Source organism: Heliangelus exortis, chromosome 11 (assembly GCF_036169615.1).
Source record: "Heliangelus exortis chromosome 11, bHelExo1.hap1, whole genome shotgun sequence".
NCBI lineage: Eukaryota > Metazoa > Chordata > Aves > Apodiformes > Trochilidae > Heliangelus > Heliangelus exortis.
In genome coordinates, this window is record NC_092432.1 from 7683218 (window position 1) to 7707743 (window position 24526).

The window sequence follows — 24526 nt, forward strand, 5'->3', positions numbered from 1 at the left end:
TGTCTATGCTGGCCTCCAGAAACCTTAGAAGGTGCTGCCTTTCATCCTTTGCTGAACATAGACCTGTCCCTGCCAGCTCCCTCCTCACCCTGTGCAAGATACTCAGGCTGCAGATGCCCTCCTGACTCAGCCCTGGTGGCTGGAAAGCGCCATGAAGGGCCAGAGGTATGGACCACCTGGAGGTACATTGAACTCTCATCAGGCCAAAGAGGATGTACAGGACAAGATGACACGGAGGTGACAGCAGACAGCCCAGCCCACGGTCTCCATCTGATTTGCAGAAATTTGCTGCAACTAAGACAGCAAATCCCAGAATGTCTCTGGCCAGTGCAGGTCTGATTTGGGAAGGAAGAATCGTTTATCACTTTATGTCAGGTAAGGACACATGTTGGGCAAGCACAGAGATGACACAGCCCAGCTGTTCAGGGACCTACAAGGGAAAAGCCACTCTGGTCCTGCCCCACCTGCCACCAAACAAAGCTGGGAAGCCCAAAGCCCTGCAATTGTGAGCTGGGAAGCTGCTGCAGCTCATGCAGCAAACCATTGTCCCAGAGGTTCTCTGCTCACAAGCCTGGCAAAAGGATAAGCCCAAACGATGGCACAGAGCTGAATCATTAAATTCTGGCTCTGCTTCACATCAGACTATCCTGCTGTGGAAACCACAGCAAACCACAGGTGCCTCATTTCACATGACTGAGATCCCACCATTCCTATGGCTGCAGACAAACTGCCTCCGATAAAGTTTAGAAAAGCAGCAAAAATAGCAGGTGAAACTAAGCAGGGAGGAAAAAAAAATAAATCACAGGAATCCCTCTTTAATCCACCCTGGAGCACTGAGCACCTGGAAACTTTGCAAACACAGATGAAAAGTAGGAGGGGAAGAAGCAGCTCTCTGCTACCAAGTGAGACAGCAAACTCCCTCCCCCCAGCCCAGGGAGAAGAGGGAAGTATAAAGGGAGATGCATGAGAGACAGCAAGATGTGGGAGAGAGCAGAGATGCAGAGGAGGGAGTGAATCTTGCTGGAATGTCCTTTCTCAAAGGTCATGTTTTGCTACATTAGGCAGAAATGTCAAGAGAAAATTGGATTCTGAAAGAGAAGAGAAAAAACAACAGGCTTTCCACGCAAATAAGGGAATCAAAAATAGCATGATCGTGTTATTACAATTTAGGACACAGAGATAGAGAAAGGAAGCATCCTCACTAAATGCAAGGAGCTTTGCAAGCCAGATGTGTTCGGCTTCTCATCTCCTGCAGCCCCTGGAAACCAACTCCTACACCTCCACCCCCTTCTCTTCAACAAACCACAGCAAGCAGTAGGCAAAGAGGGGATGGTTCTTCACTTGCAGCCAGCTGGCAGAAGACACTGCTCTCAAAGGGCAAAGTGGGTGTCTGATATGACATGACCATTGACTTCTGCAGGGCTGGCCAGGGAGGACACGCACCAACAGCTCCATTTCAGACTGGCCAGGACACACACAGGGAGGAATGTGTTTGTCATTGAAAACAGACAGCTTAGACACTTTAAATGTCAGAAAAGTCCTTGCAATGGACCCTTGGGAAGGTCTCTGCTCTCAGCACAGAGACACACATAAACACACATTAAAAATACACCATTAAAGTCACAAAGCCAAACGCTCCAAAGGTCACAGATGCCGGTACTGGGTTTCCACATGCAAATGGTACATCTACCCACTTTGTCACAAAAGATATGGAGCTCCTATGGAGGAACCTCACTGCACAGCACTGATTTCTCTCCAGAATAGATCCATCCATGCTCTGGATGGGGCAGGTTTCCCAGGGAAGACAGCATATGATTGTGCAATTCGAAGTAGTATTGCAGTACATGCACACCAGGAGATTAAAAATTACAGCTCTATGGGTGAACAGAGTTCCTGCACTTTGTAATTCCTGTTGGGCACTCACAAGGTTCCCCCTGTGCTCAAACCTTGGCTGCACTCACTGAATTTCCAAGTATGTTGTAGAACATAAACGGGGACGATTGGAGAAAAATCAAGGCCTCTCCAGCTGCCTGTTCCACCTTTTTCCAAGGCCAAAAAGCCTGTTGTCAGCTCCAGATCCCCAGCCTTTGCAGCAACTTAAACCTCTATCCTCCTCTCATCCTGCTCTGCCTGTGGCTGGGCAGTACCAGGTCTCTCCTCTCCAACCAATTTTCCATTCCATCACACCCAGCTGCTTCCCCCCAGCATACTGAATCACATTACTCCCTGGCTCACCAGCCGCTCCCAAATACTTCTCAGCCCTGACTTCCCTATCTATGCCCAAATTTCCTGCCTTTACATCCCTCCCATGTCCCAACAAGAGCTGCTGCTCCTCATCTCCCCTATATGCAAACATCCTCTGCAAAATTTCTCCCAGAATCAGGGATCATTATGCCAACATTAGGAGACATCCCAGAGCTAAATCCAGCCTTCCAAGCAAAACCTGACCTTTGACAAAGTTTCTTCCCTTCCTCAAAAGGAGAGTGAGGGTGCTCTGTAACAGAAGCATCACCTGTATTTTCTAGCTTGAGCAAAACAGCATGTTTCCCTTCCACCACTTCAAACATTGGAGAAGGTTTTTATTTGAAACTATAAATAAATAAGTTTGGGTTTGCTGGTTTTTGTTGGTTTTTTTTTTTAATAATTCACCCAAAAGCAGACCCCCCATGCAGAAAACTTCAGCCTGAGCGATTAAGCTTGGCAGAGCCACAGGAGAGTGCAAGCAATCCTGTAGCAGAGCATGCCAGACAACCTTTGTAACAGTCCATGCATCAGCTCCACCTGTAATAAAATGCTGCCCATCAAGGAAACACGGGAGGAGGGAAGCAGAATGCCTTTCCTGCCTATTTCACAGCAGCAAACGAGTGTGTCTCTCTCAGGACAGACCTGCCATAAGCACTTCTGGAGCACATTCAAACTGCTGCTATGCCATGGGACGCTTTCTCCATCACTCACAAGCTGGTATTTTCCACAGAAGGAGTCTTTAGAACTAGCTGCCAGCAGCTTTTTTGCCTCCTGAGCAAGTTTCAAAGGAAGAGGATTTGGGAGAGGGGGTTGGATGGAACCTCACCTGGACCAGGTTCAGCAGAGCACACTCAACCTGGTCATGACTCAGGTTCAAGACCACTTTCTCTGCTCCCACAGCAGCAACCATGCTTCTAAAAGCTCCTGCTTTTCAGTTGGCTCATCACAACCAGCAACCCATCATATCCCCACCAGCAACCTCATGTACAGCTCAGGCAGGATGGTACCACTGAGTGACAGCAAAGTCCCAGTTCTTGCTCTCTTCTACCATCCATCTATCCATCCATCCATCCATCCATCCATCCATCCATCCATCCCATCCATCCATCCCATCCATCCATCCCATCCATCCATCCTCCTTCCTGTGCTTGAAAAGGGATGAGTGGATGTAGGGGATGTACGACAAGAGGAGTCTGGATCCACACAGCCCAGAACAAGTTGGACTGTAGTGCAAATGGAGACAACATGTTCCCTCTCCCTTCAATTACCCAGCAGCCAAGAGTATTTCCACTATTAAAGCCATTTTTATTCAGCTAAATTAAACCAGATGCCTCATCAATGACAACAAGCAGGAGCTCCTGTAATTAAACTGTGAGCTATATTATGCTGTTCAACCCAACGCAATGGCAGAAATGCTGCTGCTGGGGAGGGACCCTCCATGCCTATCCCTCCTCCACACATTTCCATCTTCCACTCGCCCTTGTTTCCATCCTGACACATTTACTTCTGCATGGGAGAAGTTTTTCACACATTTTAATAACACTGTGTCACTCTGAAAATGCTGATCGGGGGAGGATTAACTGCACTGAGCAGCTGGGGCTGAGGGAGCACAAGTGACTGCCTGGCAGAAACGAGACAGGAGCTGTGTGTCCTCAGCTGCAGTCCCCAGTGCTGGATATGCCAGTGGCACCACGTGGCTTGGTACCTCCTGGGCTCTGGGCACAGTGGGTGCTTCCCATCACCTCATAGCTCACTTGGGGCTCAGGTGGGTGCTGGTGGCCGCAGGAGAGGGCGATATGGGCAGCTTCACAACACTGCTGGAGGTGTAGGGGTAACTCCATCAAGAATTCATTTCTGCAGCAAGTCAGCTGCTAAAGCTTTGGGTTTGAACCAGAAAAACGTTGGAAAGTCACTCTGGGGCTTGCTTGTCTCTGCCAGATAACGCCAGTGACCTCTAAAAGCAATGTTACACTCCCCATCACCCCTTTCCCCTCCCTCCTTTTCCTCCTGTTTAGTAAGCAGCTTAGCTCATTAAGGGAAAAAATGTACTGTCCTCCCTTAATGAATGTGCTAAAATTACCCCAGCAAGTCCCAGAAGCTGTGGCAGAACAGGCCTCCCCACAAATCAGGCTCTGCAATATTAGACTCAACTAAAATCTCCGATAGCTCAGCACAAAGCCCAGCAGGATGCTCTTGAGACCCAAAAGCACCAGGAGGTGCCAAGCACACTCAAGCCTGGCACACCCAGAACACAAGAGACAGCAGAACAAGTGATGGTGTTAAACTGGTCAGCCTGGGGGTTCATAGTTGCCAGCAGTCCTTCCTGTTTGTCCTCCCTGTCCAAGCTCTGCACCAGATGTGTATTCATGCTATGGAGGAGTAAGTTTACACAGGTCCTAAGCCATGGTCTAGCATTACCTACAGACAAGTTCTGCTCTTCAAGCAACCTCTTAGCAACACCCAGGTCTTTATTGACCCCCAACACAGCAGAATCAAAAATCCTCCAAGGTTCAGTCTTCCTCTGTGATTTTGAACAGCGTAACTAGCATCTTTCTCAGGTCCACAGGTACCATCCTGTGCCTTAGAGTCAAAACTTGCAACAATTCCCCAAAACCAAAGCATCCTGCATTAGAGGGGAGCACAAAACCATCACTGGAGGCACAGAAGAAGAGACCTTGCCACCCTAGTATCCACCCACCAGCCCTGGAGATGCAATGCCAGAGGAGGAACCACCACCACCACCATTCTGTGTTTCCCAGTTGCACAATCTTGATTCGTAAAATCTCAACTGTCACTGAAGGAGGTGGAAGGGGCTGGTCCCCTGCATTGTTCTTTCAACAGCAGCATTACAAAATCAAGAGCTGCAAAGCAAGCGGGAAGGCATAAGGCACCAGGACTCCATCACAGGGCTCCCGCAGCCAGCGCCAGACACACATCTGCCCCACGCCTCTCCTCCCACAGCCTTTGCCAAGGCAGCAAGCCATCTCCTGCTGCTGCCTCCAGCCCAGCCCATCCCATCCCATCCCCAAACACTGTAAAGGACATTTTTAAAGGCCATCACCAACCCCATGACACTTCCACACCCTCCAAGTCATTTCTTCTGAGGTATCTCCCAGCTGTATGAAGCTTTGTTTGGAGACAAATCATCCCTTGGAGTTTATTGCTGCTCATAGTTTTGGTTCAGCACAAAGGTACAGATGGGAAGCTGTCACCAGATGTGGGTAATAATGTCCTTTGTGCTTCAAGGCAGGTCAGATGCAAGGATCTGAGACTCTGGACTCTTCCTTGTTTTGTGCATTTTTCCACTGCTCTTCTCCAAAGACATCTCAGAGGACTCACAGAAAGGTTAAAAAGGGTCAACCTTCCAGTTGCATTGCCTTTGCCTGCCAGCTTCCCTGCAGGGCAGAGTCCAGCACCATCCATGGAACATGACAGTCTTCTACTCAAAAAAAAGAGAAAATCAACCTCCAACAGGCAAGAGCCCTTCTCCACAGCTGCCCTCCTGCAGCTGAGATGTCCACAGGGCTGCTCTGCCTCCACCCCATCTCTTCTGTCCAAAACTGTAGTAATTTTAGATCCATTAGGCCTGGAATTGAACTGCAAACTGGGCTTTTCTCCTGCTTCAGCACACAGAAATAACACTGGAGATGTGTGCCCAGTCCCAGTATTTGCACCTCGAGTACTGTGTTCAGTTCTGCCCTCCCTCCCCCAACTACTTAAAAGGACATTGAGCTGCTGAAGAAGAACAACCAAAAGCTGGTGAAAGGTCTGGGGAACAAGTCCTGTGATGAGAGGCTAAGGGAACTCTATTTGTTTAGCTTGGAGGAGGCTGAAGGGACACTTTATCTCTTTCTTCAGCCACCTGAAAGGAGGTTATAGTGAAGTGGTTGTAGTGAAGTGGTTGTAGTGAAGTGGTTGTAGTGAAGTGGTTGTAGTGAAGTGGTTGTAGTGAAGTGGTTGTCAGCCTCTTCTCCCAAGTAAATAACAATAGGACTGGAGGAAATGGCCTGAAGTTGTGCCAGTGGAGGTTTAGACTGGGTATTAGTAGAAAGTGGTTATTACTGGAAGAGTAGTCAGGCACTGGAGCAGTCTGCCAAGGGAAGTAGTGGAGTCACCATCCTTCAAGGTGTTCAAAAACCATGCAGTTGTGGCAGCACTTCAAGACACGCTCTAGTGGCCATGGTGGGGTTTTTTTCTGGGCTGATGGTTGGACTCAGTGATCTTAGAAGCCTTTTCCGACAATGACAACTCTGTGATTCTGACTCTGTGATTGAGAACAAGAGTCATCAGCTGACAGCTCCAGCAAGAGGCTGGGTTCACCCTGCCTGTTTGCAGCAAATTGCATGTTTCTTGGAGCTAGGAGCAGAGAATAACCAGGGAACACCTCCTACTCTCAGGTTTCCAGCAGACCCAGAGAGAACCTGACCACTGTGCAAGCAGAGAGAGCTCTGTGCTGCAGCAAGGCACACCTGAGGAGATGGTGCAGGAGGGACAAATGTCCCCAAAGGGCATTTCCTAACATCTACAAATACAGGATGACACCAGCCCCCAAACACATGCCCTCCCAGACTGCTGCATCAAGTTTGTTTTGGTAATTAAAAAAAAATAAATAAAAAAAAAAAGACCCTCTACTATTTGTAGAAATCACTGAACCTTGAATAATCTCAAATGCTGCTCTTGAAGGGGGTTAGTAAAGAGAAAGAAAAGAATTGTGCCTAAGCTCCAATTTGCCTGCCTTGGGAAAGGATGCCAGAGGCTGCAACAGTACTGAGGGTTCTGTAGAGCCTCTGAAGAAAGGAAGAGGCACAAATATGAATGTATGTATATACACACACATACACACGTATGTGTGTACATATATATATATATATCTATACGTATCTCCTAGCAATAGCAAAACAACAGGGCATAAGGCAGGCTAAGCTCTCGGCAGACACTACTAAATGGTTTCCAATTAATTAACTGATTACATGGTAGAACAGAAGGGGATTCAACTGAGTGCTGTTGACCTTTAAGAATAATTAATATCATCAAGATCGCAAAACTCGTCCAAGAAAAATAATTAGGAAGATTCTAATATTGCCTCCAAAGCCACAGTGAAGAGGAGAGGAAGGTTCTGGTTAATTCAGAGGCAGTTTCCAAGTATTTGCCAGTAAAACCATTCCTCCTTTACACTTGCTTTCCCACACAGAGCTCCCCCACACACATGCTTCTTCCCTACCCCAGTCAATGCTCCCTTCTCCTCTCCAGGTCCGTTTTCCCCATCACCTTTTCTACATCCCACCAGTTCCTGCTCCATTTCAACTTCTTCCCTAGTGACTCTCTCCTCCAATAATTTCTTGCAACCCTCTGTCTCCATACTGGTCCCTGTCCCTCCCACAGCTGCATCCCATCCTCTGTTTATCTTTGACCAGCCCCAGGCTCTGCTCTCTGCCTTCTTGCACCTCAGGAAAGAGCCCTGGTCCTTTCATATGACATGGATCCACTTTTTATCTCCAGTCACCCCTGGAAACTTCACAGGCTGACAGAAGGTGAGTGCTACACATAATCCAAAAAAAGCCCTTCCCTGCTTTTCCTCAGCAGTCAAATCCATCACAGGCTGGCCTGGGAAGCAGATGCAAGAGATGCAGCAGGAGAAAGTGAAAGATGAGGAACTTGTGGCTCTTTTTTCTCATTACCCCTCACCAAACACATGAATACTCCCACCTCACTACACTTCCCTTGCTTTTCCTCTCCCAGTTCACTTGGCCCACAGGTCCTGTGTGGAAGAGGGGCTGGAAAGCTGCTGAGCCAAGCCGGAACTGCAGTGGTGAACTTTGCAGGGAAGATCACTCGAACACATTGGACAGGATCTTGCATGAGCAGCCAACATTTCTTGTGAGTTAAGCATAAAACAAAAAATAAAAAAAACCCCACAATAAAACCCACATCCTTGGAATGAAATCCACCTTTGCAGAGAATAAATAAATTTCCTCTGCTGCTTATTATCATTAAAACTTCTATGACTTGACACTTCACTGAATTATAGATAAAAGGAAAAATGTTCTTCCTGGGCTGGGAAAAGCAGGCTGCTGCCAGAGTGGTGTTTACACCAGCAAATGAAAAGAGAGCCCACAGAACTCGCCCAACCTTGGGCTACCTGCACCCACAGCACAGGGGGCCCAGGAGCAGAGGACAATGGGCTGGCATGGGAGGCACATGTTTGGGAAAAGAGGGAGTCTTTTAGCTCTTCCAAAAACCACAAGAGTGATCTGGACATGGTAGCTACACGTTTCCTGCTCCTCTCAAATATATGTTGTACGTGTACAGAAGCATCTCCCCCCAACCCTTCATCCTCAAAGATTGGTCAGTATGAGGAGTATTTTCAAATGAACAGACTAATCACTGTAAAGCACTGAGTGCTTCAGACTGCAGCAGGAATTCCTTCATTATTCTGAGACAGCAAATTACCCACAATTATCAACATGCACAACTGGATACAACAAACATTTAGCCAAAGCCCACGGGTTGCGGGCAGAGTGAGGTTGGATAACAGTTCTCCCAGAGAACTACTCATGTGAGAAACCCACAGACAGCAGTGGGTAGTGGTGCCACAAGATGACTCCATTCATACTGCAGAACAAAGTCAGTGCCAGGAGCCACCGCAGTTCAGAAAGTTTATATTGCAGCTGTCAGACAGGCATCTCATCAGGCTGGCTTCAGAACAGGAGAAATGGAAAAAAAATAAAGGTGCAGCTGGCAGTGGAACCAGGCTGACCATCCCTCAAGTGTGGGCTCATGCCTGATGGCTTCATCCATCTTGCACATGCAGCCAGCCAGTGCTCCACTCACTGCCCCCAGGGTGCTCAGCGGGGGCTCGAAGGAGAACAAGGCTATTCCAAGAGGCAGGCAGGGAAGCCAAGCTGCAGGTTGGGGCTGAGCAAAAGGCAGGGAAGTGGAGGCCCCAGTGCAGGCAGGGAGGCTGGGCCAGAAGCCAGGCTGCAAGCAGAGAGGGTCAAGGAGCTTGGACAAGGCTAGAGGCCAGAGCTCATGCTGTGAGCAGGGGGGCTGGGGCTGCTTCTAGGTTGCTGGCAGCAAAGGCAGGAGGTGGGAGAACTGGGCTGGAAGCAGAGGGGCCTGGAAATGTGGAGGGTGGGAGGCAGTGAGACTCAGTCACAGGCAGACAGCCTGGTCTGGGTTGGAGGCTGGGAAGAGGGGAAGCACAGTTGGAAGCGAGAAGATGGGCATCTGGATTGGAAGCCAGAGGGCAAAGGCTGCAGAAAGGGCAGAGCAGGCAGGCCAGGACCACGGACCGGCAGCGCAGGGACCGGGGCGGTGCGGGGCAGCGCAGGGACCGTCCTTGTCCGTGGTGCTGAAGCGCGGGGCGCAGGGTGCCGGCATCATCGGAGCTGCCTGGGGAGCTCCCGGGAAAGTCTGGGCATGAGAAATCATCAGACATGAAAACACAGCCGGCCACCAGCAAGCCTACAGACACGGTTTCCCACTGGTCCTGGGGCAGACAAACCTCTGGCTCGGCTCTTACTGGCAGCCTTGTAATTACCCCACAGTCTCCTGGAGCTGACATAATTCACAGATCATCATTTGACAAATGCAATTGAACGGAGGGGGTTGGTGGGAAACTCCAGCCCCTTGCCCGGTTTTCTAATAAAATTTAATAATTCCAATAAAACACACAAGCGCCTAACTTCTGACATTTAAATTCTTGCCTAGTCACACACCATCGTGAATTAATGTCCCATCAGTCATGCCCTGTCGTATCTTATTGCTCAAATAACATATGATTTTAATGTTTCCATTTTTCTGCCCTGGTGCTTATTGCCGGTATACCAAAAAGGGAAAATCAACTCTGCAATCATACTGTTGGTAAACCAGTATCATGGAAAGAAAAATCCCAGGTGAGATAACTTGGGCATTCACAGCTTTCACTCATTCTGCCCTGATTATTTGCTCTCTCCTCCAACAACTTTCAAGCAGGTTTCCATGTCCTCATGTCCCTCCCAGGAAGGGTCCTTCTCCCTCTGCAGCACACCTCTCACACTGGTATAGGCAGGTAAGACATGTCTGGCACCACATCTAACCAACTGGGAGCAAATAAAAGGACAGCCAGAGGCTGTTTCTGGAGTAACACCATGCTTCAGTAATCTCAGAAGCCTGGGAACAAGATCCAGTCCTTGTAATGCCCAAATCCCCAGAAATCAGCTCATTCTGCACTGCTGGGGATCTTGGATACATGATGAGGTTTAACCAAGACATGACTACTCCTCATCTTCAGGATCACATCTGAGAGGAAAGTTTGACCTCTTTTTGAAGGGAAGATCACAAAACATCCACTAGGCTGTTGTTGCACAGCAATGACTATGTAACATAGAAGCAGACCCCAAAAACTTGTCTGAAGTTCACATTTTACTCTAATCCTGAAAAAAAAGCTTGTAAAAAGACACTCACACACACACACACACACCCTCAGGAACAGCCTCATTCAGAACATCCCCAGCACTATCTGCAGCCTTCTTTAAAGAGGGGAGGTGAAAAACTAGGACCTTTGCAAAAACACAGTTGTCTATTTCACAGATCTGCCAAAAGACCATTTATCAAACTTCAGAAAGGGGAAAAAGTCTCATAGGCACACAATGCAGCTGGAAAGAACATCTCAGTGTATCAAAGGAAGGAAGGAGAGACAAAGCCACAGCAAAATCCTATGAGCCCAGGTAGCAGAGTGACAGGCAAAATATAAGAATCTGAGCAGGCAACAAATATTTGTGATGGCATTATCATGTCATCTTACATTACAACAGCATCCCACAATCGAAGGCCAGACTTTGCTAGAAACCATAGAAGGTGTTATGCTACAAATAGATCAAATAAAAGCAGAGAAAATAAATATTATTCCAGATTTTCAGATGAGGAAATGATGCAGGACAAGTCTTGTTGCAAGATGCACGGTGATTGAGTTGGAAAGGTATTTTTTTCTTTCCTCAGGCCCCACTAGAGTACATCAGTCACAACCTCACAGCTCCACCTCCCACTACAGTACAATAAACCCTTTCCACAGGCAAGTGAAGCAACCTGCAGCCACAAATTAGTCACCCAGCCCTCTGAATGCAGGTCAAATTATTTCAACCCAGCCTGAAGGGAAGCCACAGTCCTACAAGCAACGTGGTTCTTCCTCTGGCCTTGTGCACAATGACTAGTAAAATACAGGACCTAGCTGCTGCAGAAAAAAAAAAAAAAAAGGAATAACTGCCCCCAACTGCTTATCAGTCACCTGTGGAAACAACTGGGAATAAACATGTCATCAAACCACCACTGCTGATTAGCATATCAGCAAGAACCTGCACTACACCAGCTTCCAGGGGGGCAGAACAGGCACATTGGTGGAAGCCAAGATGTTATTGCTGTTTATTTTAGTGACTGCACTATAAGCATGCCCAGCATTTTACAGAAAAACCAGAGACACAGGGAGGAAATGCCTCCCTGAGTAAATCACAGCATAGATGTTTGCTCCTAGAAGGACCTGGAGCAGCAATATCGTTACAGTACAAATGGGAATCAAAGTGTACCCAGGCTGATTCCCGAGTTAGGGACAGCAAAGGAACATTCACCTAACAAAAATTAAAGGCTGTTTACATCTTCCTCAAACTTTATTTTGCCTGTCTTTATGGAGAAATTCAGTTCCTATTTAGGTCTTTCCAAAAGCAAAATAAAATAAACTATCAAGGAGGTGCTTTAGGTAAATGCCTTTTACTTTACCCTCCCAGAAAGCAAGGAGCTTACATGTAGTCATATACTGTGCCCCAGCTGATATACATGGGCTTATTAGGCTGCACTGCCTTGAGAGCATGGATGGCAAATCAAGAGCAATTAACACTTGACAGATTGGGTTAGGAGGAGACTGCCAGGATGGGGATGACAACAGTGCAGTGATGAAAGGACAAAGCAGGGAGAAATCATCAAGAAGGAGAAGAAAGGGTAATAGGACAGCCAGAATCAAGCAGAGGGTTGCAGACAGTCACAGGACCTAAAGCTAGTTACAGGAATAGTGCAAAAGAGAGAGAGTTTAACCCTGCTTTGTGTAGAAGAATGGCTCTTCAATGCAAGGCAATATATCATTAAATACAAAGCAGGGAAAAATGACCCTCAAGCCATGACTGAGAGGGAGCAGTGTTACACTTACAATAATTCAGCCTCTAATATTTTGTTTATTTCTTTATTTGGCGTAAGAACTGGATCAAGCTCCCAGACACAGAGAAAAAAAGGTGAACTTTGCCAGCCTTGCAAGATGGTTGCCTCCAGCCCTTCAAAAGCACACAGGCCTCATTTGCTGGAGGGCTTTGAGTGCTGTCCTGAAACATCACTAAAAAGGGCAGAGAGCAACTCAACAACCTTGTGCTGCCTCAGCTACCTCAATTTTCGGGGCGTGCAGCCCAGTTTCTTTCCTGTCAAAGCCTAAAACCATAACACATCTCTGGGAGCCCCCCTCTCAAAGCTACAAACTACATCCAGTACCAGGGTACCAGTTCATTTAACAGTGCACAACTGCCATGAACCCAACCCCAGACACCAAAACCAACTTCATCCTCAGAAAACAACACAGAAGAGGTTCTGAGAGGCTCCAGATTACCCACAGCTCAGGTGTGAAAACAAGTCCATAAATCCATCAGCTCAGTCTTTCACCAAGCAAAGCAGGTCCCTGCACATCCTGTCAGCACCTCGCACTTCCCAAATCCTCATTTTTTGGAAGGAAAAGACAGGATCACAAAGACAAAAATGCTTGTGGAGGAGAAGGTGCATGACTTGCTAGAACTAACTTCCATAAATCTTGGCTACAAGAGCTCAGTTTTCCATACCCTAGACGTCCTTGTCCCTGCATCCAGCGCATGGTGTTCTCTGGGACTATCCCCTTTATTAGCCAAAGGGATGCCAAAGCTGCACAGAAATGGGACCAGAAACCCATCAGGGCAATTTTGCCTAGTGAGAAGACTTTCAGTGAGGGCACATGATGACACTGGATGATATCCAGGTCAGATCAGAGCCCTAAATCTCCTGATTCAAAAAGAAGGCAGAGGGATACAAAGCTCTTTCTAAATTCACACCTCTGGTTCCCCATCACCCACTGCTCCTCCACTGATTAGGTTGGCCTCAAGGCCTTTACATCTATACAGAAAATTTCAAACCTTAAAGGACAGGCATGATCCTTCCAGGCTGTACTTCAGAGTACTTTGAGGGTCTATCACCCAAGCATGAATGCTGAAAACAGCCTTCATGAGCTGCTCACCTTTCTTCCCTGACTCTGTAATGGGGAAGGGGCTATAAAAACAAGCCAAATCTCATCCAGAACCATTATCTTAAGCAAACCCCCCACAAACTTCAGCTCCTGCAATTAGAGCCAGGATAAGTGATCTGCCTGTGATTGCACAGCTGGAGTCTGAAGACAAGTGTGTGGCACAGAGGAAGGGCCAGAAATAAAAGCTGCTGGGAGAAGGCAGAGCTATCTGGACCATCTAAGAGGAGGAATCCTTGGTGAGAGGCAAAAAATGATGAGGGAAAAAATTCAGTTCAGCAGAAGGGCAGGAATTAACCCAGGATGGGCAAGGAAAGGGGTAAAAAACAGATTTTTCGTTCTCACAATTTGTACAGGAACTTCATGTGGAAAGATGTCTAGTGTTGCTCAGACCCAGCTGGAAGCATCCTGCATAGATCCAGCCCAGGGTTCCCACCACCCTGTGCCAGCCCTCCCTGACGTTTACTAGACATATTTGCCACCTTGTTGACTCAACTTGCAAGCATCCAAACAGCCAGTAAAGAAGAAGAAAAACCAAGGAGGCACCAACATCGTGTAGCAGTAATCCAACAAGCCTTAAGCAAACCATCCCCTGGTCCCCAGCCCTGCACCCATCCACCTGCAGCTGGTCCTGCTGCAGGGGGATTGGGACAGCCTGGCTCACTCCTGTCACTCCTGTACCTTCGTTATGGCAGCTCAAGACTTACAGCAGGGTGACATTTCCATTAATCCCTTTATCCCTGGCTCCTACGTGCAGTGGCTGCAGCAAATGCCAGGCTTTGGGCAAGCCAAGCTCTCTGGGAGGCAGAGGGCACTGCCAGGCTGTGCAAAGCCTGGGGAGCTACCACACTGCCCCCTGAAAGGGAAAGAGAACCTAAAAAAACCCAGAAGAACAAAAAACAACAAAACCAGCAGCACCATGGCCCAAAATCCTCTGGGGGCAGCCACCACCCCTATAAGCACTAGGTCTCCATCTGCCATGGGGGGCATCCACCTTGCAAATATCCATGCTGCCAGGTCTCAGGAACAGCATCGAAACCCACTGGCAAACACCAATCAAATAATATACTCGCTTGCCTCAAGCTTCAAAAGGCAAGGAAAAAAAAAAAAAAGGAAAAAAAAAGATGTTAAGAATGTGATCAATCTTGCACGGCCTAAGCAGTAAACAAACACATATTTCATCACCACATACCAATCTTAACTCTTGACACAAGATTGATGTGAGGCTTCTGTTTTTTTCCAATTTCAAATGTAATCTCAAAAGATGAAACCAAACACTTTTGGGAGAAGCAGCAACCATTGCATATGTATACATTAACAACACATTCAGCCTCAAAATGAGCATTCATAGCCTTCTGAACTCCGGCAACATTCAGCTAATTTCATCAGGAATGTTACTCATTTTATCTGCTAGATATATAAATGGCTACTACACAACTGGAAAACAACTCTCCTCCCCACCTCCCATTAAAAAAAATTAGTTGGGAGAGGTATTCAGAGAGAAGCTTCCCAGTAACAAACAACTACAGAAAACACAAAACAAACATTACCTGTAGGCAACAGGTGGCAGGGCCTGCCGAGTAATGAGCTCAGTCGGTGCTCAGCCTCACCTGTGCCCAGTTAAGGCTGGCCCAAGTGAGGCTGAGCACCGACTGAGCTCATTACTCGGCAGGCCCTGCCACCTATTGCCTACAATTACCAATCAAAATAACAGAGGGCAGAAATCATGAAAATCCCAGTGGTCAGCACTGAGCATTTATGACAAAACAGCACTTCCTCAGACTCAAAAAGGCTCAGTGGTCCTTAACTATTCATGCCCTTTGGTACTGCAAATCTCCTATTTAGCAAGTAATTTACCGTCACTTAGCAACTATAACTGGTTTTCCAAAAAGGAAGCTTTTGGGGTTTTTCAGTTCACATCATCTCAGACCAGACATCAAAAGACAAATCTATCTTGCTCTGCAGGTCACATCTGTCTCTCTCCAGCAGGATCATGCCCATATCAATGGACATAGACAAACCCATGCACACTACGTCTGTTTTTCATGGAAGAAGCCACTAGGCATTTGTTTCCCAAAAAAGCAGGGATATATACACTCTCCCATCCAGCCCATCACCTTGTGCCCAAGGCCAGGGCCTCTCACCAGCCATTTTTCATCTTTTATATCTGAGAGGTACTTGATCTCAGACACAGACACTGCTGGTCTGAAATTCAGGCTTTGCTTTATCACCTTGGGAAAAATAAATACATACCCAGAAATGTGTGCCCTTGACCTCAAGGATGAAGGAATTCCCTGGGAGACTCTACCTGGTGGATAAAAATGCCCCAGCAGCTGGACACTTACAGAATGTCCCATGACAACAGACCTCCAGTTTCTCTGGAGGCACAGATTTTCCTGTGCCAGAGCTGCTCTGCATGCCAGCTTAAGAAGTCAGTAGTTGGGATCAGAGCCAACAGTCCCACACCCCAGGATTTGTCCTGGAAAAGCACCTTTTGGTTAAAAAGCCAACGAGTAGGGCAGGCTCTGGCTATGTGCTGGGTGACACAGCTGCCTCCCAGACTCTGCAGAAAGGGAAACGTGCGCTAGCCTCCCAAGGCTGCTAATGAAACAAGCCCTTGGAAGAGCAGTGATCAAAGCCAGGCCAGGTATTGGACACCAAAACCCATCAGCTGCCCAGCAGGAGCTCACCCCATCTTGCATAGGGGCCACTGCCTTACCCTGTGCCTTCACTTCACTGTTTTTACTCTGTTTTCCTTCTCCCCCCCATGACCATCACCTCTGTCGCTTTTCCCATCAGCATCCTCCTGCTCTTCCATTGCTCTGTCCCACTCTGGGGAATCCCCCTTCCATAGAGAGCAGGAGGAAAGGTGGCAGAGCCAGCAGCACTCACATATAGCGCAGGTGAGGGTTCTTGGCAAAGGCGCGGGGCTGGATGTTTCGTAGTCCTGAGTTCCTGATTGTCCTGCAAAGAGAAGCAGAAAGGCAGCAATTGGAGTCAAGATGGAGTCACTGCTCTAAAACCCTCTGCTCAGCACCTGAGGTGAGATGGGAGAACCTCAACATTCCCTCTAGAAAGCACATATCTCCCTGGACAGCCCCAACGAGTTACCAGCAAAGAGGAAATGAAGCTTTGCAGCTTCCTCTGATACGGTGACAGCACAGAGCAGCTGCTGGGTGAAACTCTCCCCCCACATCCATCAAGGCTTGGGGGGGGGGGGGGGCTGGAGCATCTCCTGCTCCTCTCCATCATCACAAGCAGCACTGCCTGTTCCCACAGCAAACCTAACCCCCAGCACCACCAGCCCCCCTCCCTCAAACTCGAGAAAATTCTTCTGTTTTCAGCTCTGATAAGGAATGGTGAGTATTTGGCTTAGGGACGAATGGACATTGAAGGAGGAATGAATCCTCTTCTCCATTTTGGAGAAGTGGTATCAGCACTAGGAATGGGGTTTATCAGCATCTGCTGTAGACAAAAGGATGCCCAAGTCCATGGCTGCTTTCCTAGATGAGATGAGAACAGCTACCAGTCTGCTTATAAGGTGTGTGTGTAAAAAGTAGAGCTTGCTGTGGTTTGGTTCCCCACTGCTCAGCCCATGGGTAAGCTGCACCTAGTCTAAAATTCCCACTCCAACACTGTACATCTCACACAAGCAGCACCTATAGCACCCCCAGCTCCAGGAGGATGCAGGAGGGAGAATTATGAGACTATGTGGTATCCTAGCTTGGGCAAGCTTCCCAAGGGCCTGGCATGTCCCTTCAGTTTCAAGGACCTCAGTTACACCTTCATGATGCACAAAATTGACCTCTCCTGGTGCTCAGAGGGTTGTGCCAGGAGATGGGATTCCCTTATCATGCAGCACCACTGTGATGGTAACTGCAGTGAGGACCAACAGTCCAGCACAGAGGGATGAGTGGAGACTGCTGGAATTACACATTTTGGGGCTGAAATGAGAAAAACACACTGAGCCCCAAACCACAACAGCAGGGGAGAAGAGAGGTCAGGGATGATGTGTGTTGACAGAGCTGTCAGGAAGTAGCAATCTTTCTTCTCACAGACCCACTAAGGTCCAAAAAGCACTTCAGAACCATTCTAGAGTTTCACAGCAAAATGCAGCAGAGTCTGTAGCTAAAACAGGCTACAAACACTAGGGTGTGGAGACTGTGGATAGAGGGAAGCCACAGATCTTTGCTCAAAGGAAGGGGCTGCCCAGTGCTGTTCTCCTCCCCAATTTTCAGTGCATACTCACAGCCTCTGCAGTCCTGTGTACAGCTCCATGTCGACAGCATTCAGTGTCTGCAAGTTCTTCCAGTTCTCTATGTGTCTGTGGAGAAAAAAGCAAAGGGTCAGCTGTGGCAGGTGGTTGCTCTGCCCATGCTGGGGACAGCACACAGAGAGAGCATGTGACATCCTGCTACCCAGACCATACATCTTCTCACCTTCCATCAGCCAAAATCTTCTTGCACCATGTCTGGGGATCGGACCTGCTCAGGCTTCAGCATCCAAACCCTCAGACACAGAGGGCACACACCATGCTGCCAAAACAAGCAGTCTCTAATGCTGGTTTTTACTCTGTTTTCCCAGTGTTTTAGGAAAAAAAAACCAAAACATGAACGTGCAACCAATCCACGGAACAACTTTGGCAAAGTTATTTTCTGCACCTCACTGTGCACATCAGTAACACAAGGACACAACCTGAGACAGCTTATGCAAAAGAAGTGAAAGCAAATAAACCCTCACAACAAAAACTACAGGCCTAAATAGAAAGAATAAAGTCATGTTTATCCCATCCCTTACAGGGGTGGACAAACAGGGCCCTGGTCCTGGCTGGCTGGAAGTGCTGCTAGCAGGAGTGCACCAAACCTGATTTGGCAACTGCCTTTATTATGAATTCCTCAGTCGCTCAGGGCTCTCTGGCAGGTATGTTACAGAGAACAAAAACAGAAATAGATCTGTCACTGTGGGATCATTATTCAGTAAATATTAAGAGCCAGGGGAAGGTGACAGATGGACAGCCTCAGAGAACAGGGTTCCCTCTTACCAGCAGCACAGGAGTGATGCTGGTGGCAGCGTGGTCAGCTTACTGTGGCCACAGTCCCCTGCTAACAAGATGCAACCCTGTGTAGTGGGAAAGGAGCTCAGTCCCCATCCCCAAGGCAGTTCTCAGACAGCTCAAGGTCTCACCCAGACTGAGCGAAGACACCTTCCCCTCAGAAAGCACCAACATTTTCAAGATGGTCTCAAAGTGAACTGACTGGGAGAAAGATCTGGCTGTTCCCCTCAGACCAGCCTTGAAGTTTATGAACACGTGCACCCCAGCTCACATCTGCCTCAATGCAATAGTTGGCTTTGGGCTCAGCCCTGGAAAGGGAAACATTTCCAAGTGATGCAGGGTTGGGGTGATATGCCAATGGTGAGAAACATCCCTCTACGACAAGAAGGTTGCAGTGGCCTAGAGGGTAAGTGGGAGAAAGACCTTTGACCACTTCCAGAGCAGTCACAGGAGCTGTATGATCCTCCTCCAGCACTCACTATGCCTTGTGCTTGCACAAGAACAGATGAATTAGCCTGACAGTATAATATGGACTTATTTGAGCCATATCCTAAATAGCATCTGTCTCAAGAAAAAAAATAATACAGACTGAACTAAAACTAAGCATATTTTTCTGCTCTCACCATGCAGATCCAAGAAAAGCAGAGACCAGCAAGAGTCACCTCTGCTTTCCACATGTTCCCTAATTGCCTGCCTGCCCTGAGGGGTTAGCCTAAGGACACAGCACAAGCTCCCAACCAGCTGCCACATGACAGTTTAAGTTACAGCTCTTCCTCAATGACCTGCTCATCAGCTTGGATCACCTGTGTCCCAGACAGAACAAGGAAGAGGACATTATCACAGACATTTCATACTCCCTGCCAACATCTAAGGCTCCCCCTTCTGGACTTGGAGACATCAGTCAAAAGGTCCAACAGCTTGCCTGAAAGCTTTCTGAGACAGGGCAGGACTGCGAGCTCAGGTCCTGGGTCACAAGATTGCAGGGATGAGCAAGGTAAGAAACACAAGCTGAAGCTTCCTACAACCCAAATGAGAGAGTCCTTCAAGAGAAGGAAGAAACAAGGGAAGAAGTAGGAATGGGATGATGTGAATTTACCACCAGGGCACGCTGGAGCTACAGCATCTGATCAATGACATATGTCAAGGGATGGAGCAGCCCTGAGCCAGCAGCTATGGAGCAACCACAGCTGGGAAGGAGGCAGCGGCCAGATTGGCTCTTGTTTTATTGATTGTATTTGCTAAAAAAAGTCAAGGTTATTTTTGACTTGACACTCAAAGCCATGTGGGCAGCATTCTAGAAGAGGCAAAAGAAAAAAAAAAAACCATTATTGTTCCCAGTGACACATACAGCCATGACTTCTTTATAACTCAGTACTGTGGGACAGGGGGCTTGCACCTCCCTCCCCCCCCCAGTCATGGCCAAGCCCTCCCAAAAAAAACATTACACAACCATACATACAACTTCAACTTGTGTCCCAGGCTCCCAAAGAAAGCCCATGAGCTTCCCGAGCCAGATACGCTTTGGTATGTTATTTAACTTAGACACATAACACCCATAAAGGGAGAGACAAGAGAAGCAACAGTGGAAACAAACACATACACACACACTTACGTACAGGATAATCCCCCAACCCAGCAGCTGCTTTACGTGGAGTGGAAACCAGGGAAATAGCATCATCTTGAATTAGGCACACAGGTCAGCAAGGGACTTGGGACTCCTTTAAGCTACAGTGACTCTTCCCATCTCAGGGACCTCTAGAAATGGCTCATCTTTTTTCTCTGATTTTTCAACTTAGCAGGAGCTGCACCTTTGCTCCTAGAAGTGGCAAATCAGTCTCAGTTCACAGGCACTCTGAAGATACACCAGGAAAATAATTTTCTTTTGTTCCCTATTGCTTTGGAAAGCATAGTATAACTTTGTGCTGGCTGGGTTCACCCGAATCCACTTTAAAAACAAAACAGAAATGCATCTTATTCTGAAAGCTCAAGGAGTCAAGCTGTGACTGCAAAATTGGCAGCGGTTGCACAGGAAAGCAAACCAACCAAGCAAAGAAACTCCACCTCTAAAACTTATATCCCTCTTCACATCCTTCAGCATCTCAACTAGATCTCCCTCTTTTCCTTCCAGGATTTTGCTTGCCCTAGACATCTTATATCCCAGGATTTTGCTTGCCCTAGACATCTTATATCCTGCCAATAGCTGCCAGAGACTGAGACTTTCCCTTCTCTTCCTTGGTTCATCGACCTGGCAGGAACACGGGTGCTGAGTTCCCACCAAATACAAATGGGACAATTCCCAGCCCTACCCTGCTCTCTGCAGTGAGCCTTCAAGGGATGAATTACAGTGGGTGGGTTACTCCCTTCTCCCTGCACACATCCCTAAATATGTATTGCTGGGGCATTCCTCAGTTATTACTAAGGTAAGATGCTCTTCTGTAAGACTCAATAGCTTCAATCTCAACACCATACTTGACAAATTCTGAAGTTCACACCAGATACACATCCACCCGGACTCATTTCCAAGCTCTAATTGAGACCATATGAGATGCTAACACAGATAAGATTGCTCACTTTTTCTTTCTTTTTTTTTTTTTTTTTAATTTTTTTTGAAGAGAAGATGGTGGGAAGGGGATGCTTGTTTAAATACTCACTTCTCTCTCATACTACTTGTCTGTTTGGAGGGTCCCACTGGTCCAGGTCTCCTTGCACTGCAGAGGTGCTCTGTACCATGCCTTTCACAGATTGATCAAAGTCCACTTTGGGAGTGCTCTGCCCACCCAACTAGCACTGAAATGCTGAAGGAGAAATTCCCCTGCTCTTCTCATTTCTTACCAGCAAGCATTTCACATTCCTTTTCTCTTCTGTCAAAACTGTCTTTGCTTAAGCAGCTCTTTTTCTTTCCCAGCATTTCCTTCTCCTTTCTTCACAAGCAAAAGCCAGACCCAGCCAGCTATCATTCATGAGCTACACAAGGCCAGCTCTTCTAAGGCACTGTGTCTGTACCAAGCAGTGAAGTGCAAGGCAAATTGTCTCAAGTGCCCTGAAGAGATACTAACTCACATCTCAGAAGTGATTCAGATCTATTGCTCAGGCAGAGGCCTGCTGGTGAGGTTATTTTCCTTTTGGTTTCAGACCCAGCAGAACTGGGGCGTACTCTTGGTGAACTAGGGAAGAAGGACCATTGTGATAGAAAATGGCTCTCTGTTTTCTTCACCAACCTATTTAAATCCCTTTTCTTGAATAAGAGTGACCAAAACCACAGAGCAGTCTCCACTCATATGCGTTCATCCCACTCTGCATTTCATTCTCTCTTGGTTTTGCTACTGCAGCTCTTCCCCTTGTCTACCCTTACCCCACTTTGTGTTCCCATTGCCTGTGCCAGGAGCAAAGCCCATGAGCTTGCTCCCTCCTTTTGTGGCAGTGTCCTCAATGAAAGCAGGGCTCAGTATCACCTCCAAGGAACCTCAGTTATCTCCTATCTCCTCTTTCCACACCTCACACCACCACTTCTCCATTTTCGAGCTGTTCACCTACAACTGGAGTAGACTGTGTCTTCTCCAGAAAAACAAGCCACTAATGATGTAAGGAAGCACCATATTAATCTCTTAGCACTGTCATCTCTCTGCTGATGAAATCAGTTTCCAAAGGAAGATGGGAGTCAGGCTGAACAAATGCTAACCCTGCACCCTATCTCAGCCTCCCTGTACCTACAACCAAGCCTTCACAATTTGTTGAAAGCCTTGTAGACCCCTGAAGTCAGACCAATGATCAACCTACAGCTTGCATACTGTGTCCCAGCTAGCACCAAGCTTTTGGAGCCCTGTTTGCCAGCTGTGCAGATCATGACCATCATATCTTGCTCACAGATCCCATGGCATTGTGTGAAACCACAAGTAAGGTGGCAGGTTTCCTTGTCCCCATATCACACACACAGATCTGGGATCTTGTTGGTGGCCATATAGTCACCAGGTCACAGCATTTAGGTTCCAGCTGGTCTCTGGAAATGCCAGGACCTTGCTGGAAGGGGACCAGTAGCCCCTGACCCTATGAGAAAGGCAGTTCCTTTCATTCCCAAAAGGACACCATACAAGGTGGTGTTTGACACCACAGGCTGGTGTCATCTTTTTGGAACCACACAGCAAGCCTGTGCAGTTCCCCCCCCTCCCCCTCTGCGTTCCCCCTCCAACCCAGGGCCAGTGCAGCAAGGGAGATTAGAATACCCACTGGGATTTAAACACAGCCAGGCTCATTTTCTCTCATACTCAAGAGGCAGAGGTGAGAAACAGCCTCTTACACCAATTTACCAAATGATTAGCTTGAGACTACTTAATGTGTCTGGCCTTCCTTCACCCTCCTCATACAACAAGGATAATATTTATCTAATTTCTCTCAGGTTTTCAAGCACTGCGGTCAATAGCTAAAAAAGGACACTTGATAAGCACCATGTATTATGTAGTATGTGTACAGTCCTGCTACCTAAATATATACTGAGCCCAGACCAGGGGAGAGTGACTTTTCATCAGGATGCCATCAGCTCCATTCACTGCCAGAGCAGATGACACGTCCTTGTTAGGATGACACACTGTGCAAGTGTCACCCTTGGGTTTGGATGCTGGGCAGCAAATAAATTGCACTCCAGCAAGCAGGCAGCACCCTGACACACACACAGCTCTATCATTCTACTATATATATATGTAGGAAAGGCAAGCAGAGCACTTGACTCCTCACTCTCGTAGGGCAACAGGAAAATGGATTTGTCATCCAGGCATATTGTACCTTGTGATGCAGGCAAAACTGTTAGCTTTCAATTACCTGACACATTTAGCGTGACAAGCAAACCTCCTGGCATGCCAGCTCCAGACCATGCAAATATGAATTTGCCTGCATGGGGAAATAAGTGGAAGATTTCTCTTAAAACCTTTGACCAGTAAGATCTGCATCGTCCTAACAGAGGTGCTGCAGGTCATAGAATCCTAGAATTGTTTTGGCTGGAAAAGGTCTTTAAGATCAGCTCCAACTTTTAACCCAGCACTGCCAAGTCCACCACTAAACCACATCCCTCAGCATCCCATCTACACATATTTCAAATTCCTTCAGAGATGGTGACTCCACCACTTCCCTGGGCAGCCTGTTCCAGTGCCTGACAATCCATTCAGTGAAGAAACATTTCCTAATATCCAACCTAAATCTCCACTGACAAAACTTGAAGTCATTAAATGTTGATGAAAAGCCCTGGACACTGGGAAACTCATGGGGCAGGTCCCACATCCCAGGACAAAGCACAGTGGGGACTGCCAGCTCCTTTTATCCATCCTTCACCACCCACACAGGACAGAGGAAACCATTAAGGAATCAGCCATCTTTCACAATATTATAAAGCACTTATCACATACATTTAATAACCGGAGACATGAAGGACTTGATTCCTTCAATATGGAAGTTATAAAAGTGAATTGGTAACTGAGCATTAAAGGCAAGTACACCTGCATAAAGACTTATGAGGGCAATATTTCTCCCATTTAAACTGTGGGCTTCCCCTTCCCAAAAGCACACAGAAAAGTCACCCAGAAGCAGCAAACTTGGAATCATCAAGGACAATTTGAGGTCAGTAGGAAAAGGAGAGGTGGGAGGAGAGAGAGAGAGAGAGCACAACTGCAGCTTTGCAGAAACAATTATGAGCAAAACCCCATAGTGTAATTGTGATTTGTGAAGGTAAGGATCATAAACTACACCACTGCAACACACTTCCTTTGGCACTAGGAGATCTGCTCCCCTGGCAGAGGCCACACAGGGATATGTGTAGGCTACAAAAGGGATGTGCACACTCCCCATCCCATGGACCCAGCCACATCCAACCTGGCACCTCCAGAAAGTCTGGACAACAGAAAATGCCCCAGTCCCTCACTGGCTGGGCAGGTGGGGGAGCAATACAGCCATGCACCAGCCAC

The 24526-nt window shown here is 47.5% G+C and overlaps 1 protein-coding gene across 4 annotated transcripts in view; it reads right to left on the bottom strand.

Moving 5' to 3' along the window:
- Positions 1-24526, bottom strand: part of NTRK3 (neurotrophic receptor tyrosine kinase 3) — a 206342-nt gene that overhangs the window by 155906 nt on the left and 25910 nt on the right. For all 4 annotated transcript variants that reach the window (XM_071754307.1, XM_071754306.1, XM_071754305.1 and 1 more), the window contains 2 exons: positions 17775-17849; positions 16418-16489 (listed from right to left, as the gene is read on the bottom strand). In XM_071754307.1, the coding sequence (XP_071610408.1) occupies positions 16418-16489; positions 17775-17803 (101 nt within the window). In that variant the 5' untranslated portion in view covers positions 17804-17849. The remainder of the gene's footprint in view (positions 1-16417; positions 16490-17774; positions 17850-24526) is intronic.